General features: G+C 38.0%; 4 protein-coding genes across 6 annotated transcripts in view; 2 read left to right on the top strand and 2 right to left on the bottom strand.

Moving 5' to 3' along the window:
- The window catches only part of LOC108974823 (unconventional myosin-VIIa-like), a 106,181-nt gene extending 100,505 nt beyond the window's left edge, over nt 1-5,676 (top strand). For both annotated transcript variants that reach the window (XM_018942884.1, XM_018942883.1), the window contains exons 2-6: nt 1,202-1,468; nt 1,557-2,684; nt 2,750-2,891; nt 3,026-3,399; nt 4,039-5,676. In XM_018942884.1, the coding sequence (XP_018798429.1) occupies nt 1,202-1,468; nt 1,557-2,684; nt 2,750-2,891; nt 3,026-3,399; nt 4,039-5,124 (2,997 nt within the window). In that variant the 3' untranslated portion in view covers nt 5,125-5,676. The remainder of the gene's footprint in view (nt 1-1,201; nt 1,469-1,556; nt 2,685-2,749; nt 2,892-3,025; nt 3,400-4,038) is intronic.
- Nucleotides 5,677-8,536: 2,860 nt separating this feature from the next.
- LOC108974751 (myosin-VIIa-like) lies at nt 8,537-13,353 on the top strand. The gene is made up of 12 exons (XM_018942778.1): nt 8,537-8,572; nt 8,931-9,131; nt 9,230-9,630; nt 9,687-9,891; nt 9,993-10,394; nt 10,455-10,565; nt 10,627-11,468; nt 11,538-11,700; nt 12,050-12,415; nt 12,483-13,019; nt 13,079-13,211; nt 13,265-13,353. The coding sequence occupies exons 1-11, from the start codon at nt 8,537-8,539 to the stop codon at nt 13,175-13,177; spliced, it is 3,363 nt and encodes a 1,120-aa protein (XP_018798323.1). The 3' UTR covers nt 13,178-13,211; nt 13,265-13,353.
- Nucleotides 13,354-15,463: 2,110 nt separating this feature from the next.
- LOC108974778 (zinc carboxypeptidase-like) lies at nt 15,464-17,528 on the bottom strand. Its single transcript, XM_018942810.1, has 5 exons — nt 17,344-17,528; nt 16,805-16,932; nt 16,242-16,626; nt 15,789-16,173; nt 15,464-15,712 (listed from the first exon to the last, which is right to left on the bottom strand). Exons 1-5 carry the CDS (start codon nt 17,506-17,508, stop codon nt 15,501-15,503), a joined length of 1,275 nt encoding a protein of 424 aa, XP_018798355.1. The 5' UTR covers nt 17,509-17,528; the 3' UTR covers nt 15,464-15,500.
- Nucleotides 17,529-18,211: 683 nt separating this feature from the next.
- LOC108974773 (zinc carboxypeptidase-like) lies at nt 18,212-20,194 on the bottom strand. Of its 2 annotated transcripts, XM_018942803.1 has the most exons (6): nt 20,105-20,194; nt 19,663-19,981; nt 19,457-19,587; nt 19,009-19,396; nt 18,565-18,949; nt 18,212-18,497 (listed from the first exon to the last, which is right to left on the bottom strand). In XM_018942803.1, exons 2-6 carry the CDS (start codon nt 19,819-19,821, stop codon nt 18,289-18,291), a joined length of 1,272 nt encoding a protein of 423 aa, XP_018798348.1. In that variant the 5' UTR covers nt 19,822-19,981; nt 20,105-20,194; the 3' UTR covers nt 18,212-18,288. The 2 variants fall into 2 exon arrangements, with proteins under 2 accessions (XP_018798348.1, XP_018798347.1); XM_018942802.1 differs by having other exon boundaries at nt 19,663-20,184.
- Between the last annotated feature and the right edge of the window lie 813 nt (nt 20,195-21,007).

Below are 21,007 nucleotides of genomic sequence, written 5' to 3'. Positions count from 1 at the left end.
AAAAAAAAAAAAAAAAAAAAAAAAAAAAAAAAAAAAAAAAAAAAAAAAAAAAAAAAAAAAAAAAAAAACAAAAAAAAAAAAAAATTATGAACAATTAAATGCAATAAAAATACCGCAAGACTTTTTTGACAAGCAATATTTAATAATCAAAATAAATTTTATCATACCCAACATTTTTTTACATGTTAGTCTACGAATTTTTCAATACACCTGTTAAATGCGGTTTATTTTTGTATATAACATTAATTTAAACAATAATATTTTATCAGCAAAGACATATTTTAATATGAATCCCCAAATCCGTCCGTCTTCATGTACGACTGGTTATTATTTCTCTTATAAAAGTACAGTGTAATTCATATGTATGTTTAAATCTATAAGAAACTTCTTTTCTTTTGATAATTATCCGACCATGTTTTTCTGCAACATTTCTGAAATACCAAATTATATTCTTTTAAGTTTCAACTGATAAAGTAGATTAAAAACCCATTAGTAATATCCTGTATTTGAACATAGCTTAACATTTAATTACCAATGTTACGCGGATAAATTTTGACGTAAGTATACAAGTTCTAATACATATTTACATACGTATATGTATATATATTTATCAATATGTTAGGTAGATTAGTACATACATGTAAAACAAATTTTGAATAACAATAACTAATATGAATAAATGTCTTAATACAGGAAATTACTACTTAGCTGCTAACCACAAATACATGAAATTCTAGTCGCAATAAATCTTGCATAGTTTTGAATGTTGTTATATTATTTATTACTATACTTTTAGACTTATTTAGAGTCATACACAAGTATAATATATATATGCCTTCACATACAGACAACAGTCGCGGTTGAGCGCACATAAACCCCCTTGGCGTATAATCAACCACTCGTGTCGATAAAGTGGCTTTTGAGGTCTATTGCTGTGATCAACTCGAGTATGTCAACCGATAAATAAGTCTGAATGGCTAACCGTTTATTTTCTACGCTTATAAATATGCAAATGCATATATACACACATGCAGAAATATTGCGGGCTTAAAACATATGTATATAATAAGCACTTTTCAACAGCAAACTTTTTGCAAAATATACGTATTATAACCTAGCAAAACTCACCTTTGCTAAATTCAATCAATAATGAAGTGTTTGTTTTTCAATTTTCGTATCTATTTTTATGCCACTCCAATAGGGCGAATGTGTGTGGGTGCGGCCACAAAATGCCGGTGACAATGAGTTTGTGGTGCCTTTTGGTGCGCGCGTCATACGCACGGAGAAGGCACGCACACTTATTGCCAATGATGAGGGTAAGCAATTTTGGGTGCCCGCAGAGGATGTACTGAAAGCGATGCATATCACATCACAGCAAGGTGTCGATGATATGATTACGCTGGGCGATTTGCAGGAGTACGCAATTTTACGCAACTTGGAGATGCGTTACGCCAAACAGCTTATTTATGTGAGTAGCGCATTTATTTACATACGCACATGATATATGTATATACTTGTGTAAAGTAAATTATAAGTAAGTTTTTTTTTTCTTTTAGACCTATACCGGCTCCATGCTGATCGCGCTCAATCCCTACCAAGTGCTGCCCATCTACACGAACCGTGAGATCGCCAAGTATCGCGGCAAGAAGATTAGCGAACTGCCACCGCATATATTTGCCATCAGCGACAACGCCTTCCAGCAGTTGAAACGCGAACGCATGAATCAATGCATCGTGATTAGCGGCGAATCGGGTGCGGGCAAAACCGAAAGCACCAAACTCATACTACAGTATCTGGCCGCCATTAGCGGCAAGCACGCTTGGATCGAGCAGCAAATTATCGAGGCCAATCCAATTTTGGAGGCATTCGGCAATGCGAAAACGGTACGAAATGACAACTCATCGCGTTTTGGCAAATACATAGAGATACGTTTCACCGATGCGGGCACGATACAGAGTGCAAATATTGAGCAATATCTTTTGGAGAAGTCCCGTATTGTGGCGCAGTCGCGCGACGAGCGCAATTATCACATTTTCTATTGCATGTTGGCGGGTCTGAGTGACGCTGAACTGGCGCGTCTCGAACTTTTGGATAGATCTTCTAGAAAGTATCACTATTTATCACAGGGTGGCTGCCATGAGTTGCAGTGCAAAAGTGATGCGAAAGATTATGCTGACATACGCGCAGCTATGAAGGTGCTCTCTTTTGGCGCTGAGGACGTGTGGAGTATATTTAGTCTATTGGCTGCCATTTTACATCTCGGCAATATGTACTTCAAAGCGACGGTGGTACAAAATATGGACGCCACTGAGGCCAACGATATCGTGAGTTTACAGCGTGTAGCCTCACTGCTGGGCGTTACAAAGCAAGCTTTGGCCAATGCGCTGACATACAAGACTATCTTTGTGCATGGCGAACGTGTTGTGACCAGTCTCTCGCGTGAAATGGTCATCGAAGGCCGTGACGCATTCGTGAAGTCGTTGTATGGCGCGATTTTCATACGCATCGTTGAACGCATAAATGCGACGATCAATACGAAGGGTAAGTCTTCGAAACCGCTAAATACGATCGGTGTACTGGATATCTTTGGATTTGAAAATTTCGCCGACAACAGTTTCGAGCAATTGTGCATCAATTATGCGAATGAGAATCTGCAGCAGTTCTTTGTGCGACACATTTTTAAGGTTAGTTGTTTGTAAGAAAATATTTTTTTCCCATTTTATTAAATATATTTCACTTGTATTTATAGATGGAGCAAGCGGAATATGAGCAAGAGAACATAAAGTGGCAACACATCGACTTTCAAGATAATCAAGAGATATTGGACTTGATTGGCATGAAGTCAGTGAATATTATGTCACTCATTGACGAAGAATCGAAGTTTCCCAAAGGTAATTACTTATTCACTTTTAAACAAACCTTAGGAAAAAATATCATATTTCACACCTTCAGTTAACAGTTTTTGTAAGAGAATAGAGAAAATATCTCTTGAAATACTAAAACCTTTTTAATTGAAATTTTACAGGCACCGATAATACATTGCTGGAAAAGTTGCATGTGCAACATGGCAATCGATCCATATATGTCAAACCTAAATCTAATCAAGCCGCTCTCTTTGGTATAAGACATTATGCTGGCGTGGTTATGTATAACCCTAATGGATTTTTGGAGAAAAATCGTGACTCGTTCAGCATGGACCTGCTGGAGATGGTTAAGAAATCAAAAAATAAGTTTCTCAAAGATATTTTTCCAATACAACTGCCATACGACACAATGAAGAAACAGTTGACATTATCCGTTAAGTTCCGGAATTCATTGGATCTGCTCATGCGCACACTATCTGCGGCTCATCCCTTCTTTATTAGATGCATTAAACCTAATGAGGATAAGAAGTCTGATGTAAGTATACTAGTTTTATCGTAAAAAGATTCCGAGACTTAGAGATCTAACAATTGTGAGCCACGCTATTCACACATACAGGGTTTGTTCGTAAAGAAAAAACTCTGAGTCGATTTAAAAACATTTATTGAACCAATTGTTGCAATTCTTTAAAAATGTCAGCGCGATTCCTAGCATTGAAGGCGTCACCTTCCTCCGGAATAGGCTTGGGGTGCATACTGCTTGGATCCCCTCTGTTGTCTCAAAATTCTTGCTTTTCATCGGCTTTTTCAGGCAAGGAAACAAAAAAGTGCGAGGGGGCTACATCTGGACTGTAAGGCGGCTGCGGAAGTACCTCCAACGAACGCTGCATTTTCGGCTTGCACCACTCACTGAAACACGTCGCGCGAAAATCTTTGAGACAACTGACCAACCACTCGTTTGCTAGATAGGAACGCACTCTACCGAACACAGTCGGTGCGCGCACGTTGCGAAGTACAGTCGCGGCGGAAGAAAATCGGTCTTATTACTTTCCGGACAAATTCTGTAAATTAGATAACATTATAAAGTACTTCAAACCGAAAAATTTTCATTAAAAAATTAAAGAAAAAGTTATACTTTACCAATTTTATCACTCACATATTTTCTTGCATTTTACAGTTATTTGACCGCGAGCTTTGCGTGCGCCAGCTGCGCTACTCCGGCATGATGGAGACGGCACGCATACGACACGCCGGTTACCCCATACGTCACAGCTACAAGGACTTCGTAGAACGCTATCGCCTGCTGCTGCCGAAGCTCGGTCCAACCAACACCATCGACTGTCGACAAGTGACCGAACAAATATGCAAAAAATTACTACCGGCCACGGCTGATTATCAGTTCGGCCGACAGAAAGTATTCCTAAAAGACATTGACGATACATACCTGGAGAAGGAGCGTGCGCGCATAGTACTAAAATCAATTATAGCCATACAACGCGGCTTTCGGCGCGTACTCTTCCGACGTCAACTGCGACGTTATCGCGAAGCAGCGCTCGTCATACAGAAAGTGTGGCGCGCCTACAAGTACCGACGCGCATTCCGCATTGCGCGACAGGGCTTCCATCGCTTAGGCGCTTGCATTGCACAAAAGCAATTGACGCATCAATTCACGAGATTGCGCAGTCATGTGATCCACTTGCAGGCTTACTGCCGCGGCCATTTGGCACGGCAGGCATTTAAACAGCGTCGCCAACGTTACAAAGATATGCAGGCGTTCCGCGCTTCGGAAGCATTGCTAGTACGACAAGCGCTCGAACACCAGCAGGTCGAGCGCGAGCGACAGTCGCGCCTCAGCGCAAATGCAGCGGCCGCAGCAGTGGCGACAACGGCGCCAAAACCGACGTCACACACAACTCCAATAGCCACACAGGTGCACATGAATGGCGGGCTGGCTGTGAATGGTAAGAACGGCGTCAATGGTTTTAATGGCGTGCCTGTGCCTGCGCAGCGGCAAATCAAAGAAACGCTCAATGACAATTACATCGATCTGGAGTCGTCGAAACAGATTGTGGACGACGTGTTTGGTTTCCTCGACGATGCCGATGTGAGTCCGCCCGTCGTTTCGAATGTCCGGGAGAAATCTTTGATGTTCGAACGCGAATTGCGTCTGAAAAAGAATATACCCATTAAACTGCTATCACGTCCGGTGAATTATTATGAGGCACCACCAGCGCGTAAATTGTCGAATCAAACGAGATTATAAGCTAGAATTAGTTGTGAGCCGCCATTAGGGCTTAAGTGTGTTTGGTACGCTGTACATAGTTGGCTAGAAGACGTGTGTATATAACGAAATTGTATTTTTTTGTATTGCTACTGGAAAACGAGTGAGCTTTAAAATATGCTATTAACATTTGTAGTCGAAATAAAAACAAGAAATGTATTACATAGTATTGTACTAATTTGTTGCTGTGTGGCACAAGTTTTAGCCGCCGGTTTTCATTTCATACTCATGACACTTTGCCTATGAAATACCGTTAGCAAACGTTGTTGAAACTATCACTTGCACATCTATGTACATACATACGTTGTTAGCTTATATTTGCCATCTATATTTTAGTAATTATTTTAAGCGTAGTGTTAATTGTCAAATGAGAGCAGCATTAATGCAGCAAAAGTTGAAAAATTGTATGGTAATGTTTTTTCTTAAGCATTGATTTGACTCATTTACGTGTAACGATTTGCTTTAGTGTGCATTTCAATATTTTGTTGTGCTCTAAGACGTTTGTAAATAAATATTTTTTACATTATTATGCAATACTAGTTTATCATTGTTGTGTTTATTTTTATGAATTGGTAGAATATGGTTGTAGTGGTGTGCTGCCTTAATTTCTTGTTGTAAGAAATTGGTGGAATTTTGTGCATTTTATGCTGGTGCTTTTGTAGAAGAATATAGGCTAATGACTTTTAACCTAACATTAAATATGTATAGCTGGTTACATTCGTTCGTACACTTGGTTCGTACATTTGTTGGTTAGAAAGAGATGTCGTCGAAAATCTGGTAATGCAAATTTCTTTTTGTATATGTTCCATTAAAATTAACTATAATTTACGAATTTTCTTCCAGCTAAGTTTTTATAAAATTACTGAAAGCTTTGAGTTGAATTTTTATACTCTTGCAACCAGTTGTATTATTGTTTAGTTTACCTAACGGTTGTACGTATCACCTAATCAAAACTAATCAAGATAGATATAGGGTTATACATATATGATCCAGTTGACTGTCTGTCCGTTCATCCGTGGTAGCTGTAACTTGAGTAAAAATTGAGATATCTTGATGAAATTTGGTTCCTTAGTACAAAAAATTATAATTCGTAGATGGGCGTAATAAGACCACTGCCACGCCCACAAATAGCCATTAACCGAAAACATATAAGACACTAAATAAAGATATAAAGCTGTACTTTGGCACAGGAAATCTGAATTTTTTTTGAAAAAGTGGGTGTGGCCCGCTTTAATGTACCTCAACCACGTAAGCTACAACAAACAAATATGCTGAGAACAAATATTATATGAATTTCTCTCCACGGTGTGCAAATGGAAGAAATCGGAGGATAATTCCGTTCACTGCCCATATAACGGTACTGTTCGAAATAGTAAAATCGCGATAAATCAATAATTAAATCCAACACAAACGTTAAAATTTGCCGACGGGTTAGTATGATAAGGGTTTTTAGGGGTCGGTGTAAAAATTGGACGATGGGCGTGGCACCACTCACTTCTTGGAGAAATCCCTTATCTCGTCAACCAATTAAACCGATTTCGACAAAGTGCAGTATGTCACAATGTAAAAATGAACAAAATCGGACCTCAACCGCGCCTACTTCCCATATAACACCACTTTACATTCCACTTGATTCGTTCAGATTCCAGTACATAAATTAAGAATCAATTAATATAACGACCAACTTATGACCAACAATTCTTTAAATCCTATAGAAACTGGTCAAGCCGCCGGGGCACCGAATATTTAGGCCCCGGTACCTATAGTTGACTTTTGATCGAAAATCTCGGTCAATGTGTGATATATATAACCAAAATTAAGGAATTCTTATAATGGTATGTCCGTATGCCAAAAATGGGTTGAAACAGACCAATACTTCCCTTAGCCCCCATATACGTAATATAAAGATTTTCGAACTTCGGAGTTACTTTGTGCCGCATATATTGGTCAGTATGTGAGTTATCTCAATGAAAATAAGAGAGCGTGTTTTATTAATAACAGTGTATCTTTATGCCTAAAGTAGATAAATTTAAGCGACATTTGGCTTAGCCGCTATGTAACTAATATCTGGATTTTCGAACATCCGGCTGACTTTACTCTAGATGATTGGTTTTAAACGTTAATTCTTTGATTCGTGCAAGTTGCAAGAGTATAAAATGTTCGATTGCCCTTCCTTACTTGCTTTGATATCTTTTGTATTGTGGTAATATTTTTAAATATTTAATAGAAAATATATTTTTTGATGATTCTTTAAAAATTGCTTGAAATTCATGAAATACCCTCTTCAAATTTCGCTGACAACAAATTCACGTCAATTCATTTTTATTCATAGATTTTTTGCAAATTCATCATTTCTCACTTGAACTTGCACCTACGACTCCTCACTCTCCACCGTATGCATACATACATATGTGCCTAGAGTTCTAACCTTCCGTATTGCTTTTATTATACATATGTAGTACATATGTCTTGTCAGATATTCACAATTGTTGTTAGTTTCTTTTTTTTATCAATTATCTGAATATCTAATTGCTTTAAACAAATTAGGAATTTTTAATTAAATTTTGATAATCACATTTTAAGTCATGCAAGTCATTCTATTAATGACCAACGAATTCAATTAGCGGTATTTTTCCACCAGTTATACAAATTTGCCGTTCTCATCTTAACTCTTTTTCCTTCAAGTCAAAATGATTATATGAAGATAAGATGCTTTTTCTTTAAATTTTAGTCATTTTCAAATGCTTCTCTACTAGTTTATGAAGATCTTTCACTTTTTCCTTCCATATTTTTCTTTAGAAATGATAGCACTTTTTCTTACTTTGTTAAGAATATAATTCGTTTCCCATTTACGCTGAAACTTTTACTTATTGCTCGAGAAATAAAGCAACCAAAGCTTGGGTTTTTCTAAAAAAAATATTTATTATAATTAATATATGTCAAGTATGCCTGAATGTATTTCTAATATATTTCCTTCACCAATTCTACAATATTTTTGGTAAGACCTTTATCAACCTAGAATCGAACAAAAACTAACCACGGCCAGCAATTTCAACAGAAGTTCAATACGAAAAGTGTTAATAACAATTCCAAATTCATATAACAAAGATTTCATAGCACCCATATCAATTTATAGCGTTGACAAAACCGGCTACTACCTTAAGTGGCAGCTCCTTATCTAAATACAAGTTCGTAAATATTTGACTAACTGGCAGTTAATAATAGGTGGTAGTAGCGGATTATACTCGTATTTATCGAAAAGTTGACAGAGTACATAGCATCAAATGGATTGTTATAAAATGTGAGGCGTAAAAGAAGTGTTTGGTCTAAAAAATAAATAACCCAGTAAGCATCATGAAATATTAAAGTGATATTTTATTAATATATATCGCATATGAATACCTATGTTAACCGTCCTTCACCTCAAAAGGTAATGTAGCGCAAGGTAGTACTACAAGTGCATTCTATATATTTGAACATCTAGTAAAGTTTATTCGATTGGCTACTCTCCAATGCTTCGCGAATCGAGGACTTCTGTTCTGACAGCTTGGAATAACAACTCAAGTCAAACCAGAGCTTTGAACACAAACCCACGTTCTCTACTCATATATTCCATATAATTAATTATAACTTGAATCATCAAATGCTATTCAAAACACCGAAAACCTTACTATCAACAGAACTTATCCAGTCCATAACAAACCTTTGTATAATAATATTTTTTCCATGAAAGTGTTTGTTCCTCATTTATAGCCTATAGTTATCAATGAAGGTATTTTATTTTTTAGCCGCTAAGCCGTGCGCTGCCTTCGGGTGGTACGATACGCATACCAGAGCTCGAAACAAGCACGATCGATACAACGGAGTACAGCTTTGCAAAATTCGCTGCGACTTATTTCAACGCACAAGCGTCGAGTTATCATAGCACAAAGCCGCTGAAGAAAACTTTACTTGAGCATGACTTACCTATGGATGGTATTGCCGCCAGGGTAAGTACTATCACATTGAGTTAAGTCTGCGGTGGCCTGTATATTTAACTGTAAAATGCTGCACTCTTCTCTTTTCCTGCGTGGGTCTCCGAAATCAGGCTATTTGGATAATGATATTGCGTTTTATGGGCGACATGGCCGAGGCAAAATTTGAAGAGGATGTTGAAAGCACACAGTTCAATTATCCTGACAAAGAGTTTGTAGACACTGTGGGCAAATCTAGCGTTATGCAACGTTTAGCAATGACCTTCTCGAAAAGTGCCGCTCAAAGTAAAGAGTTTCAAGAAGCACTCGCTACGTTAAACGAAACCGAATCGACACATCAAAGTTTAATACGAAAAACATTGAAGCGCAAAACGAAATTGCCAGATCTGTTGCGAAAGACACTAGATAATGCCGGGGAAATCGAGTTCTATGAGCAAGTTTTGAATATGCGCAGCAGTAACTTGGAGAAGCTGCATTTCATAATTGGACATGGCATACTGCGACCCACTCTGAGGTGAAGGCATTTATATTCTTTTAATGGTAAATATTTTAATTTTTTCATATTTTCAGAGATGAGATATTGGCACAAATTTGTAAACAGTTAACCAATAATCCTTATCGTACCTCTTTCGCTAAGGGCTGGATATTACTATCTCTCTGCTTAGGCTGCTTTCCCCCTAGTAAACGGTTTGAGCATTTTCTACGTTGTTTTATACAGCATGGACCCATGTTATATGCGCCGTATTGCGAGAATCGTTTGGACCGAACCCTAAAGGTAAGGCATTAAACTCCGCAATTATACGTTTGTTCACTCATAGAGTTTCTTTTCTGTTTTCTCCATTAATTTAAATCACTTCCATTATACAATCATGACAGAATGGACCGCGTGCACAACCACCAGCGTGGCTAGAGTTACAGGCAACTCGAAATAAGTCTGCCATTACCTTAAATGTATTTCTTTCCGACGGCAACATGAAGAAGTTACAGGTGGACTCAGCTTCCACAGCAAAGGAAGCCGTACAGCAGTTAGCGGAGCATATTGGACTCTCAGATCATTTCGGTTTCTCTATTGTCATCTCAATCTTCGATAAAATCATGTCACTCGGTAATGGCAATGAACATATAATGGATGCCATATCCAATTGTGAACAGTATGCTAGGGAACAGGGTCAGAATGAGAAGAATGCGCCTTGGAAGTTGTATTTGCGTAAAGAGATGTTTACTACTTGGTACGATCCAAGTGCGGATCCATTGGCTACATATTTAATATATAAGCAGGTTGAAATATATTCTAAAACAATCATAAACTTTTGGCCTTCTGACCTTTTCATTTTTCAGATAATCCGTGGCCTCAACTTTGGTGAGTTTCGCTGCCGCACCGAAAAAGACATTGCTATGATCTGTGCACTTGAATATTACGTGGAACAGGGTGCAAATATGGATAGTAATGTAATAATGCTAAATTTATAGCCGATTCCGAATACAATTTACTGAAACCATACATTTTTAGGTCTTACGTAAACTCATAACCGATTTTGTACCAAAGAATCTTATGACAGCCGGTGAGAAAAGCTTGAGAATATGGGAAGAGCTCATAATAGAAACATTTGCAAGCAATGAATATGTGAAATCCGGAACACCCAAACAAGCCATGGAGGATATCTGTTTGTTTGCGCAACTAACTTGGTCTATGTATTTCTCGCGATACTTTGAGGCTGTACGCACGGCTGGACCGAAACTCATTACAGATAATGTAGTTATAGCCATCAATTCGAATGGTGTCTATTTGGTCGATGAAACGGAGCAAGTCTTGGCTGAACTATCCTATGCTGAGTTGTGCCAGGTGACATGTGTTTCGGTTGAGAGCTCGAATATCAGTGAGCTGCATATTGAAACTGTACAGAAAGAGGATTTCACCTTCAAATGCTATGAAGCGGCAGATATCGTGGAGTTGATCAATTTTATGCTGAAAAATCTCAAAGAACGCTCGAAATTTGGTATTGCCATTGAAGATTACAAGCCAGCATTGGAAGAACGTGAAGGACGGTTATTCTTACTGAAAGGTGATTTGGTGCAATTCGATGCTGATACCACCGGGGCGCAAGTAATGGCGGGTGAGAAGCGATGGTTGCCAGGAATCTGTAACGAAGAGTTGGGAGAGTTTCCGGTGGAAGTGGTAAGCGTGCTAGCAACACTAGTGAGGCCATCGGCAAAATTATTACAATTATACAAAGAGAGCGCCGAAAACGTGCACAAGCGAAATTTAAAATCGGTAAAGTACACCACAATACAGCGCCAACGTATGCATACATTGAGAAAATTTGCAGCAGATCATTTTCGTGATGACATAATGTTAGTGAAAATTACTTTAAATATCTATTTTTTTTTATTTATGAATGGTTGATATATGTTTTTTTTTAGCAACGGCTGGCCATCACAGGCGCAACTGAATACAGTGAAGTCCACAAATGAGGAACTGTGGCGACACTCATACAATATGCTGAAGGCTCCACTGCTGAAAGTGCTTTTACGTGATCCGGAGAATTTCCAAAAAGCGCTTGTAATATTTTACAATATTCTGAAGGTATCTGAGGATTAGTTTTTAGATACCCCATTAAGTAAATTAGCAAATTAATGCACTAATTGACTCAATTAGGGAATTACTAATTAAGTCTATATGCACAAGAGTGAGGATTAGTTTTTAGATACTCCATTAAGTAAATTAGCAAATTGGTTGACTAATTGACTCAATTAGGGACTTAACAATTAAGCCCAAGTCTACAAGAAACCTAGACAAATATAAGGAGATTAAACACTACAGCACCGTGAATTTTGTTGATATTCGATTGCCATACCAAAATGTTTTACCTATTCATCACCTACCTACTATTGACTTTAATTAAGACTTAATTGTAATAATTTCTCTTTTCTAGTACATGGGTGACACGCCACATGGTAAGCAGAACATAAATACCGATTTCATTTTCAAACACGCTTTAGAGTGTGAGACCCTTTGCGATGAGCTTTACTGCCAGCTGATGAAACAGCTGACGGCCAACCGTTTGCAACATAGTGAGGAACGCGGTTGGGATCTGATGTATTTGGCGACGGGCATCATTTACCCCAGCTCTTTGGTTATGAAAGAGCTGCTTGAGTTTTTAAACACACGTACACACATCCTGGCAGCGGAGTCCTCAAAGCGCTTGAAACGTACGCTGGCGAATGGAAAGCGCAAACGACCACCACATGCCATCGAAGTGGAGGGCATACAGCAGCGTTTCATGCATATTTATCATAAGGTGCGCGCTCACTTATTGATAATTAAAACATTTATTAATTGGTCTTCGCTCACTTTTCCACAATTAGATATATTTTCCAGATGGCAGCGTGGAAGCGTTTGAAATTGAATCCTTTACAGGCGCTGCCCACATCACACAAGACATTGCAAAACGTTTTGAACTGAAATCTTGCGAAGGATTTTCACTCTTTGCGAAAATCGACAATAAGGTATTTTCCATGCCGGAAACGGCATTCGCATTCGATTTCATTAACGAATTGGAGGAGTGGATGCAGTTGAATTTACCCAGTCGCTCACGGACACAAGTCGCATTACAGTATCAACTGTATTTCATGAAGAAACTCTGGTTTAATGTGGTACCTGGTCGGGATCGTAATGCCGATATGATCTTTTACTATCCACAAGAAGTACCCAAATATTTGAGTGGCTATTACAAAGTGGATAAAAACTTGGCGATCACAATGGCTGGTTTAATTTACATAGTTGGCTTTGGCACGAGCACAACGCATTTGCATAAGATCGGTGATGTGTTGCCACATTTGGTTCCTGAAGATCTTATAATCCTTTTGAAGGTTACCCAATGGCGTCCACGTATAATACAATGTGTAAGTAATCTGTTGGAGGAGCATGTCGATGAGTGGGAAGCGAGACAACGTTTTCTCAGTCATTTAGGTGCGCAGCAAATGTTCGGTTCGACATTCTTTTTAGTGAAGCAGAGTGGAGATCAGAATTTGCCCGAGACCATATTGATTGCAATAAATAAGCGTGGGTTTCACATTATTCATCCAGAAACGAAGGTGGGTGAAAAAATATCTTTCTTAGTGTTTTAAATGTGTATATTTATATTTAGGATATACTGCAATCTTACGGCTATGGCGATTTAAGTTTCTGGAGCTCAGGCAATGCATATTTTCATATGCGTTTCGGTAATATGATTGGTGCTTCGAAATTGCTTTGCACAACCACCCAAGGTTACAAAATGGATGATTTGCTTACTTCTTATATTAAATATTTTAAAGGGAAATAGAAAATATATGGGGTATATATGTATATACCCACAATGCAATATATTTTTTATAGTTACAAAGTACACCACTCACTCAATACAAGTATGTATTTTGACAATTGTTTGTCGGATGAAAAATACTAAAAGTAACACAGAATTCTTCAAAAAATTTATTCCCGAAATGAAATAAAAAATATATCTTTCCACATATGTATATATCCACATTCTTTCCCAATTGTTATACAAACAAGTCTTACTGTTAGAATATGGAATTAGTTAATAGACGTCATATATGCCTCTATAGTAGACTCAATCTGCTTTTTTTGCTGGCGTAGACACCGCTTACGCGATTATAGCCGAGTTAACAACAGCAAGCCAGTCCCTTCTTCTTTTCCCAACATGTCGCCAATTGGAAATTACAACCGAATCCAGGTTCTTTTCCACCTGGTCCTTCCATCAAAGTGGAAAACTTCCTCATCCTCTGCTTTAGCCGACCGGTACTACGTCTAATACTTTCAGAGCTGGAGTGTTTTCATCTATTTGAGCGGCATGACCTAGCCAGCATTCGCCGAACTATGTCAATGTCGTCGTATAACTCGTACACCTCATCGTTCTGACGAATGCGATATTCGCCGTTACCAAAGCGCAAAGGACCATAAATTTTCTCCAGAGCCTTTCTATCGAAAACTCCAAGCGCCGACTCATCGGATGTTGTCATAGTCCATGCCTCTGCACCATATAGCAGGACGGCAATAATGAGTGACTTATAGAGTTTGGTCCTTGTTCGTCGAGAGGACCTTACTTCTCAACTGCCTACTCAGTTCGGAGTACCTACAAGAGTAATTCTGCGTTTCATTTCGATGCTGACGAGAATTTGTATGCAGCGGGTATCAAGCTCAGCGCACAACAGTGGAGAGGAGATGTTTTGCCTTCTCAGTTTATCTCGCCTTGAAATGGGTGTTTTTTGGGCTACTCTGAGAAAACTTGGTCTAAAACCAGAAGTCATGAGCTGCTTGCACCGTATGACAAAGAATCGTTTCTGGTTATTTTCAAGAGAATGTTGCTCGGAATACTTTCTTCACTTCTACTCATGGCTCCATCCACCAACAATCTAGTCAATCTTATCAGAGGCCATATGTCTATAAACGTAGAATTATTTGGAGACACTTTCAAACTGCAATTCCATAAGACCTATAATAAATCACAAGTCTACCAAAAGAGTTATTTTTGAAAACCCGATACTAAAAAGTGAAAAATGGGTGAGGCAGACTGGGGCGTAGGGATAAATATTTATACGGATGGATCCAAACTAGATAATCGAGTGGGAGGTGATTTCTTTTTAGCAAATTAGATACCAAAGTCATCTTTCGTCCACCAGACCACTGCAGTGCCTTCCACGCCGAGATCACAGCAATAAACACTACTACTTCCCATTCTTGTTCTGACTAGGAGTGTGCCCACAACAAGGAATATATTTATATATAACGATAGGCAAGCGGTCAAGATAGCCAAGATAGCCAAGCTTTTCGTCAAAGATAGGGAAAGAATGTTTTGATCTCTTAGTGGGTCTAACATGCTATTTCATATTAAACCAGCAATTTAATCCAGGTCATATATTGTTTTAGATGCTATATACTGACTATTATATAAGCTTTTAGGAGGTGGAAGAAGAGGAAACTATAAAGCATCTATGTGAAAGTAAGACATTTTATAGGTTAATAATCGCAACTTTCACCGCAGGTTTGTCGACAATGGTTCGGAGTTTGATCATATTTTCGCCCTTGAACTTTATTAAAATCACGTTCTGGTTCAGAGAGGAGATAATGGAGTGAGAGGTTTTCAGTCCCGGTGGTATAACAATGTTCCCTCTAAGCGCCTAGGTGCGTCGTCTACTAAAACCGATATATATAATCCACTTCATTTAAATAGGCGAATGGAAAGTACGTCAGGGTGTAGATAACTGAAGTAAACGGGAACAGGGCATTTTGAATCATTCACAGAGGAGGACATTCATCTCGTCCATAAATAAATGATTAATCTATATTTATATTTTCAAAAATTTCAGATCTTTTATTCTGTTTTAAACTGTGTATTTTAATTCCAAATATTTCAATTCCTTGGCTTTCTTCACTAACGCCAAAATACCGGCTAGTGTATCTTCGCAGTGTGGCAATATTTGTATTGCCGGCAAGATAAAACCAAATCGTCCAGTATCGCGGAATTCGATGGTGTAAGAAATACGTATGCCTTGCTCATTATAAACCCAATCTCTGGTGGAACCGGTAGTATAATCTATGTAACAATAACAACAAATATATTACTTCAATGTGTTGCTCTAAATAATTTGTGCACTACTTGTCATACTTACACATAGAGGTCGCTGATGTGCCATATGTGTATTCCGTACCGTAAGGCAACGTTTTGACAGCATCCGAGTAAGCCTTTGCCACAGCCATTAAATCATTGTGGTTATCGGCTTGTTCAGTTGTGTGTCCATATGGTGAAAGCAGCACTTGGCTATACGAGTGAAAAGCGAGATAAATATTTATGCGTTCCTTAATACTGGTTACGTAATCAGCAATAGCTTTAATCTCTGGTTCTGAGAAAGGATGTGTACCGGCATAAGTTTCACTGCATGGATCTGCGGATGCACCGCCACTTTCCATCCAATGCGAATCACTATTACGATTCGGATCAGCGCCAATGCACCTCGAACCCTCCACCGGTTGGCGAGTCTTACGCCACATGCGGTCCTAAAAATACATATGCCTGTGTTAAATGTTTGCTATTTCTTAACTGATGTGCTACAAATGGATTATACCGTTTTATGTGTGTAGACAAAACCATCCACGTTGAGGACTGGCACAATATACCAATCATAATTCTCAGCCAACTCACGCACATCAGGGTCCGTTGAAGTGAGTAACTGGTTGATATACCAAGTCGCCGTAGCCGACGTTATCCATTCACGTGCGTGTATGTTCGATTCAATAAATATACCTGGATTACCCGTCTTGTAAGAGATTTTAATGCCGCGAATTTTGCGTCCTTCAAAAGATGTGCCAATATCGATGTGACTGGTAACTTCGGGGTATTTAGAAAGTATGTCGTCTAAGAAAGCTTCAATTGCTGATAAGGAATAATAACGCGTCCAACCAAAGGACAGATCATCGGTAGACTTAGTGGGCTGTTCGTTATCAATTAGACTGTTAATTTTAGAAATTTCGGTGTAATTAAAGTTTACAAGCTAGTAAATCGTAAGACACTTATGCTGTTACCTTTATATTAAAAAAAATTTTTTATTACTTTTGAGTTCAGATTTGTTTTTGTATTGTTTGTATCTGGACACCAGTTTTTATATTTTATTTAATAAACTATACATACCTCTGTACATTTGAGACCATTACTTGGAAAGGTAGTTGATATGAACGTGTAACATTTTGTAGATAAATGAGCTTTTCTGGATTTACCATTATATGGACTTCTTTATCATCGCTGTGCCATAAATTAAACTGTTTGGTAAAATAAATATTATTAGCTAATCGAAAAAAGTGGTAGCAACATTTTTATAGATATTTATATGGCCGATACGTGATGGAATATGACTTACTTCGTTGATAAAACATCGTTCAATGTATACTTATAATGCTAACGAGTAAAATATATGAAGGTATGGGTTTTCGCTGAAGATTTATATGAAGGTATGGCTATTCGTTGAGGAGTATATACAGTTTGTCTTATATGGATTTATGTTGAAGGATTTTATGAAAGTTTTGGTATCTGTTGACGAATTATATGAAAGTATGGCAATGCGTTGATTGTTGCATTTTGTTAAATATAAATTGTATATAGGTATATTCATACTATTAAATATCCCTTTCTTCACACAGAACTGATATACTATATGGCGGCTTTGAACTTACTCCTTTCACGTTTTCCACCAAACTCTCGATGTCTTGACGTTGTTTTGCATTTGCAGTTTGAATTTTGAAAACTTTAAAATTATCATAGCGCAATTTGGATGCATCAGTTAGCGCCAAGCACGCGGCTAAAAATCCGAAAACTATCATTACCAGTGAAACTTTCATTTTGTCTGGCGGTTAGAAGAGTGTCGACTTACGACTAAAAGCATAAGTAGATTGAAGAATTGGGAAATACCTACAACCTATTGCAGATTATAATCGATAATCGTAATTTATAATTGGTGATAAGTATGTTATCACATCATCAAGGTATTTAAGAATTAATTATATGTACGCCTTGCCATAGTTAAGTAGCTTGAAATATTAACAAAATACCTCATATCTGTATATATTTTTGCAATGAAAAATAACCAAATAATTACATGTTCTGTCGAGAAAACCGGAACAGTAAGGATTTAGCTACGGTTCTTTTCTCACAACAGGCGGTTCTACGCCACCTGAATCGACCCTGATTAGATCTCCGAAAATACAGCCCCGGAGATCTACCCTCGTTTGAATCGGTATGTTTTAAAACAAGGTTCTGTTGGGTCGTGATTTATGCTTACAATTTGGTCCAGAATGTAAAAATTATATCTTTATCAGGCACTGGTCTACCAGATTCATAAAATAGTTTGCGTCGTCTAAATAAGAAAACTGTTTGTCCCTCATTTTGTGGAACGATAACCTCATCAACTAATTTAAATAAAGTGAAAATACTTTTAAGAAGCATAGTTAGTAAGAAAAAGTAGGTCTTTAGAAAATTTGTTTTGTAAGTAGATTGACAAACACCCCCCATTTTAATACATAGTTAGCATAAAAAGTGTATAACTCAATTTTTTGTTTTTTATTCATTTCATTTTCATCTAAAATTTTACATATTTCGTGTATAAATTTTAGTATATAAACTCATTTATATTTAAGCTGGAGATAACCCAATTCGTCGGCCTTTTTCACAAGCGCCAACAATCCAGTCAGAGTATCTTCACAATGTGGTAATATCTGTATTGGAGGTAGGATGAAACCGTAGCGTCCTGTATCACGGAATTCAATTGTGTAGGAAAGCGGAATATCTAGCTCACTATAGGCCCAGTCATTGGCAGAACCGGAGGCGAAATCTGTACGAAATTAAAAACTAGAAACTTAGAGCTTTGCTGAACACAAAATAAACAGACTCATACTCACACATAACATCGGCTGTGGCTCCGTATGTATAATTTGTTTTATAAGGCAATTGGAGTACCGCATCGGAATACGCTTTCGCAACGGAAATCAAATCAGCATAATTCGTCGGGGGATCTAATGTCCAACCATAAGGGGTAAGTAATACCTGCTTGTAGGAATGAAAAGCGAGGAAAATATTAATGCGGTCCTTAATGCTCGTGACATAGTCGGCAAGGCCTTTAACTTCCGGCTCCGAAAATGGTTGTGGACCACCGTATGTCTCGTCACAAGGATTCGAGGAAGCGCCGTTACTTTCCAACCAATGTGAATTGTAGTTACGATTCGGATCAGCGCCAATACACCTCGAACCCTCCACCGGTTGGCGAGTCTTACGCCACATGCGGTCCTAAAAATACATATTAAATGTGTACAATTTCCTTACTGATGTTGTACAATGGATTATACCGTTTCATGTGTGTAAACAAAACCATCCACGTTGAGCACTGGCACAATATACCAATCGTGGTTCTCGGCCAGGTTTCTAACGTCTGCATCTTTTGAAGAGAGTAGCTCGTTGATTAACCAAGTGGCCGTCGCCGATGTTATCCATTCACGTGCATGTATGTTCGATTCAATAAATATACCGGGGTTTCCTTCCTTGTAAGAGATTTTAATGCCGCGTATCTTGCGTCCTTCAAAGGACGTGCCAATATCTATTTGACTGGTAACACGTGGGTATTTATCAAGTATGTCGTCTATGAAAGTTTCAATTGCGGATAAGGGATAATAACGCGTCCAACCGAAGTCGTTAAGATCATCTGTCGTTTTGGGGGGTTGCTCACCATCAATAAGGCTTTAAAACAAAAATTGTGTAATTGCTATTTTTTTAAACAAGAGTGTATTTGCAATTCACCTTTGTACATTAGAAACCATCACTTCAAAAGGCATATTAAAAGATCGTGTATAATTTTGTAGATATATCAACTTTTGTGGATTGACCATTATATGGACCTCTCCTTCCACTCCACTGTGCCATAAATTAAACTGCCAATGATATATTAATAGTTTTTTTTTAATAATTGTTCGTGTCAGGAATTAAAGTACAAAGTAGAAACCTACATTCCTTGAATCGCTAGCTAACTGCTCGATCCATTTTTGTTGTTCTGGATTTTGTGTCCTGATTTTAAAGACCTTGTAATTATCATAACGCACTTTCGTTGCACTGACTATGACTATAAGAATGGCGAATATGGCCAAACCAAATAGCTGGCTCTTCATCTTGAACAGTTGGCAGTTAAAGCTTAACTAGCTGCAACGCATATAAGAGAACTACTTAAGTACATGCCGTAATCACTAGATTCGCCTTATCGAAACTGTGAATTTCTGATAGAGTCGGGAATAGTTGCTTCATTGTATTTGAACATAAATTAATCCAAAACTTTATAGCATATTCAGAAAACAAAAAGAGATAAGTAAAAAGGTATTAAGCTCGGTGCGCACTATATAATATTTTAATAAGTTGAGGAAAAAAACAGGAAAAGTAATTAGTTAAAAAAATTACAAAGTTATACGGAAGAGATTGGATAGAAGATTTTTTTTTTAAAGATCTAAATGATGTTTAAAGCCGTAAAGTTGCACGACGGCTGTTTCCTTTGTTTGATGTTAAGAACTGACAAAGTCCAACTAGAGGTACTTTCTTCAATTGCATTTTTTGACATTTCACGCGTGAGTGTTGTCAGGCTGTTATGTTATTTTGGTTCAATGTTGTCTGGTATTCATTACGGAAAGACTTACGGCGAACAACGCTTATAAATCGATCAACTTTCTTACGAAAATTCACACTCAATAAAAAATATGTTTCGCACGCTTCAACTTATGATCAAAACAATCGACCGACTGATCATGCTATTCGCCACACCATCAACGATCTTGATACCCTGCATTCATTATTGGATAATATTCCAAATAGACCAGATAGAACACAAAGTGAAGAAAATTAAGCAGCCGCAGCTGAGAGTATACATGAAGACCTTGGATAGTCCATTCGGCTCCGTTCGTAGTATCTCGGACTGACGTATGGAACGCATTTTACGTCGAGATCTTAAAATGAAAGCGTACAAAATACAGCTTGTACAAGAACTGAAGCTCGACATTTCCAAGCGACATCACTTCGCTCCATGAGCTCTCGAAAATTTCCTAAAATATGCAACGTTTTCGAGCTAAATTTTGTGCAGCGATGAGAGTCATTCAGTGATCTGGCTCAATGGGTATGTAAACAAGCGATAATGCCGCATTTGCGACGAAGACAAACCAACTCAGACTCAGAGACTCAATAGCTGCCAACTCGTTCAGAAAAAACTACGGTGTGGTGTGATTAGTGAGTCAGTGGAATCATCGGTTCATATTCCTTCATAAATGATGCCGGTGGGACCGTAACCGTCAATGGCGACCGTTATCGCGCGGT

The sequence above is a fragment of the Bactrocera latifrons genome, unplaced genomic scaffold (genome assembly GCF_001853355.1).
Source record: "Bactrocera latifrons isolate USDA-ARS-PBARC rearing strain unplaced genomic scaffold, ASM185335v1 scaffold_59, whole genome shotgun sequence".
In the NCBI taxonomy this organism is placed as follows: Eukaryota; Metazoa; Arthropoda; class Insecta; order Diptera; family Tephritidae; genus Bactrocera; species Bactrocera latifrons.
The sequence above is the reverse complement of the archived record's forward strand: the minus strand, read 5'-3'. Positions and strand labels throughout refer to the sequence as shown.

Bases quoted from the DNA above. Each gene is read 5' to 3' on its own strand.
- LOC108974778 (XM_018942810.1), bottom strand. From the start codon at position 17,508: ATGAAAGTTTCACTGGTAATGATAGTTTTCGGATTTTTAGCCGCGTGC. The intron at 16,933-17,343 runs GTAAGTTCAAAG...TTTACCAAACAG, and splicing joins TGGTGGAAAACGTGAAAGGA to TTTAATTTATGGCACAGCGA. The intron at 15,713-15,788 runs GTAAGTATGACA...ATTGTTACATAG, and splicing joins CACATCAGCGACCTCTATGT to ATTATACTACCGGTTCCACC.
- LOC108974773 (XM_018942803.1), bottom strand. From the start codon at position 19,821: ATGAAGAGCCAGCTATTTGGTTTGGCCATATTCGCCATTCTTATAGTC. The intron at 19,588-19,662 runs GTAGGTTTCTAC...TATCATTGGCAG, and splicing joins TAGCTAGCGATTCAAGGAAT to TTTAATTTATGGCACAGTGG. The intron at 18,950-19,008 runs GTATAATCCATT...ATGTATTTTTAG, and splicing joins TTGTTTACACACATGAAACG to GACCGCATGTGGCGTAAGAC.
- LOC108974751 (XM_018942778.1), top strand. From the start codon at position 8,537: ATGAATACCTATGTTAACCGTCCTTCACCTCAAAAG. The intron at 9,631-9,686 runs GTGAAGGCATTT...TCATATTTTCAG, and splicing joins ATACTGCGACCCACTCTGAG to AGATGAGATATTGGCACAAA. The intron at 13,020-13,078 runs GTAAGTAATCTG...ACGTTTTCTCAG, and splicing joins GTCCACGTATAATACAATGT to TCATTTAGGTGCGCAGCAAA.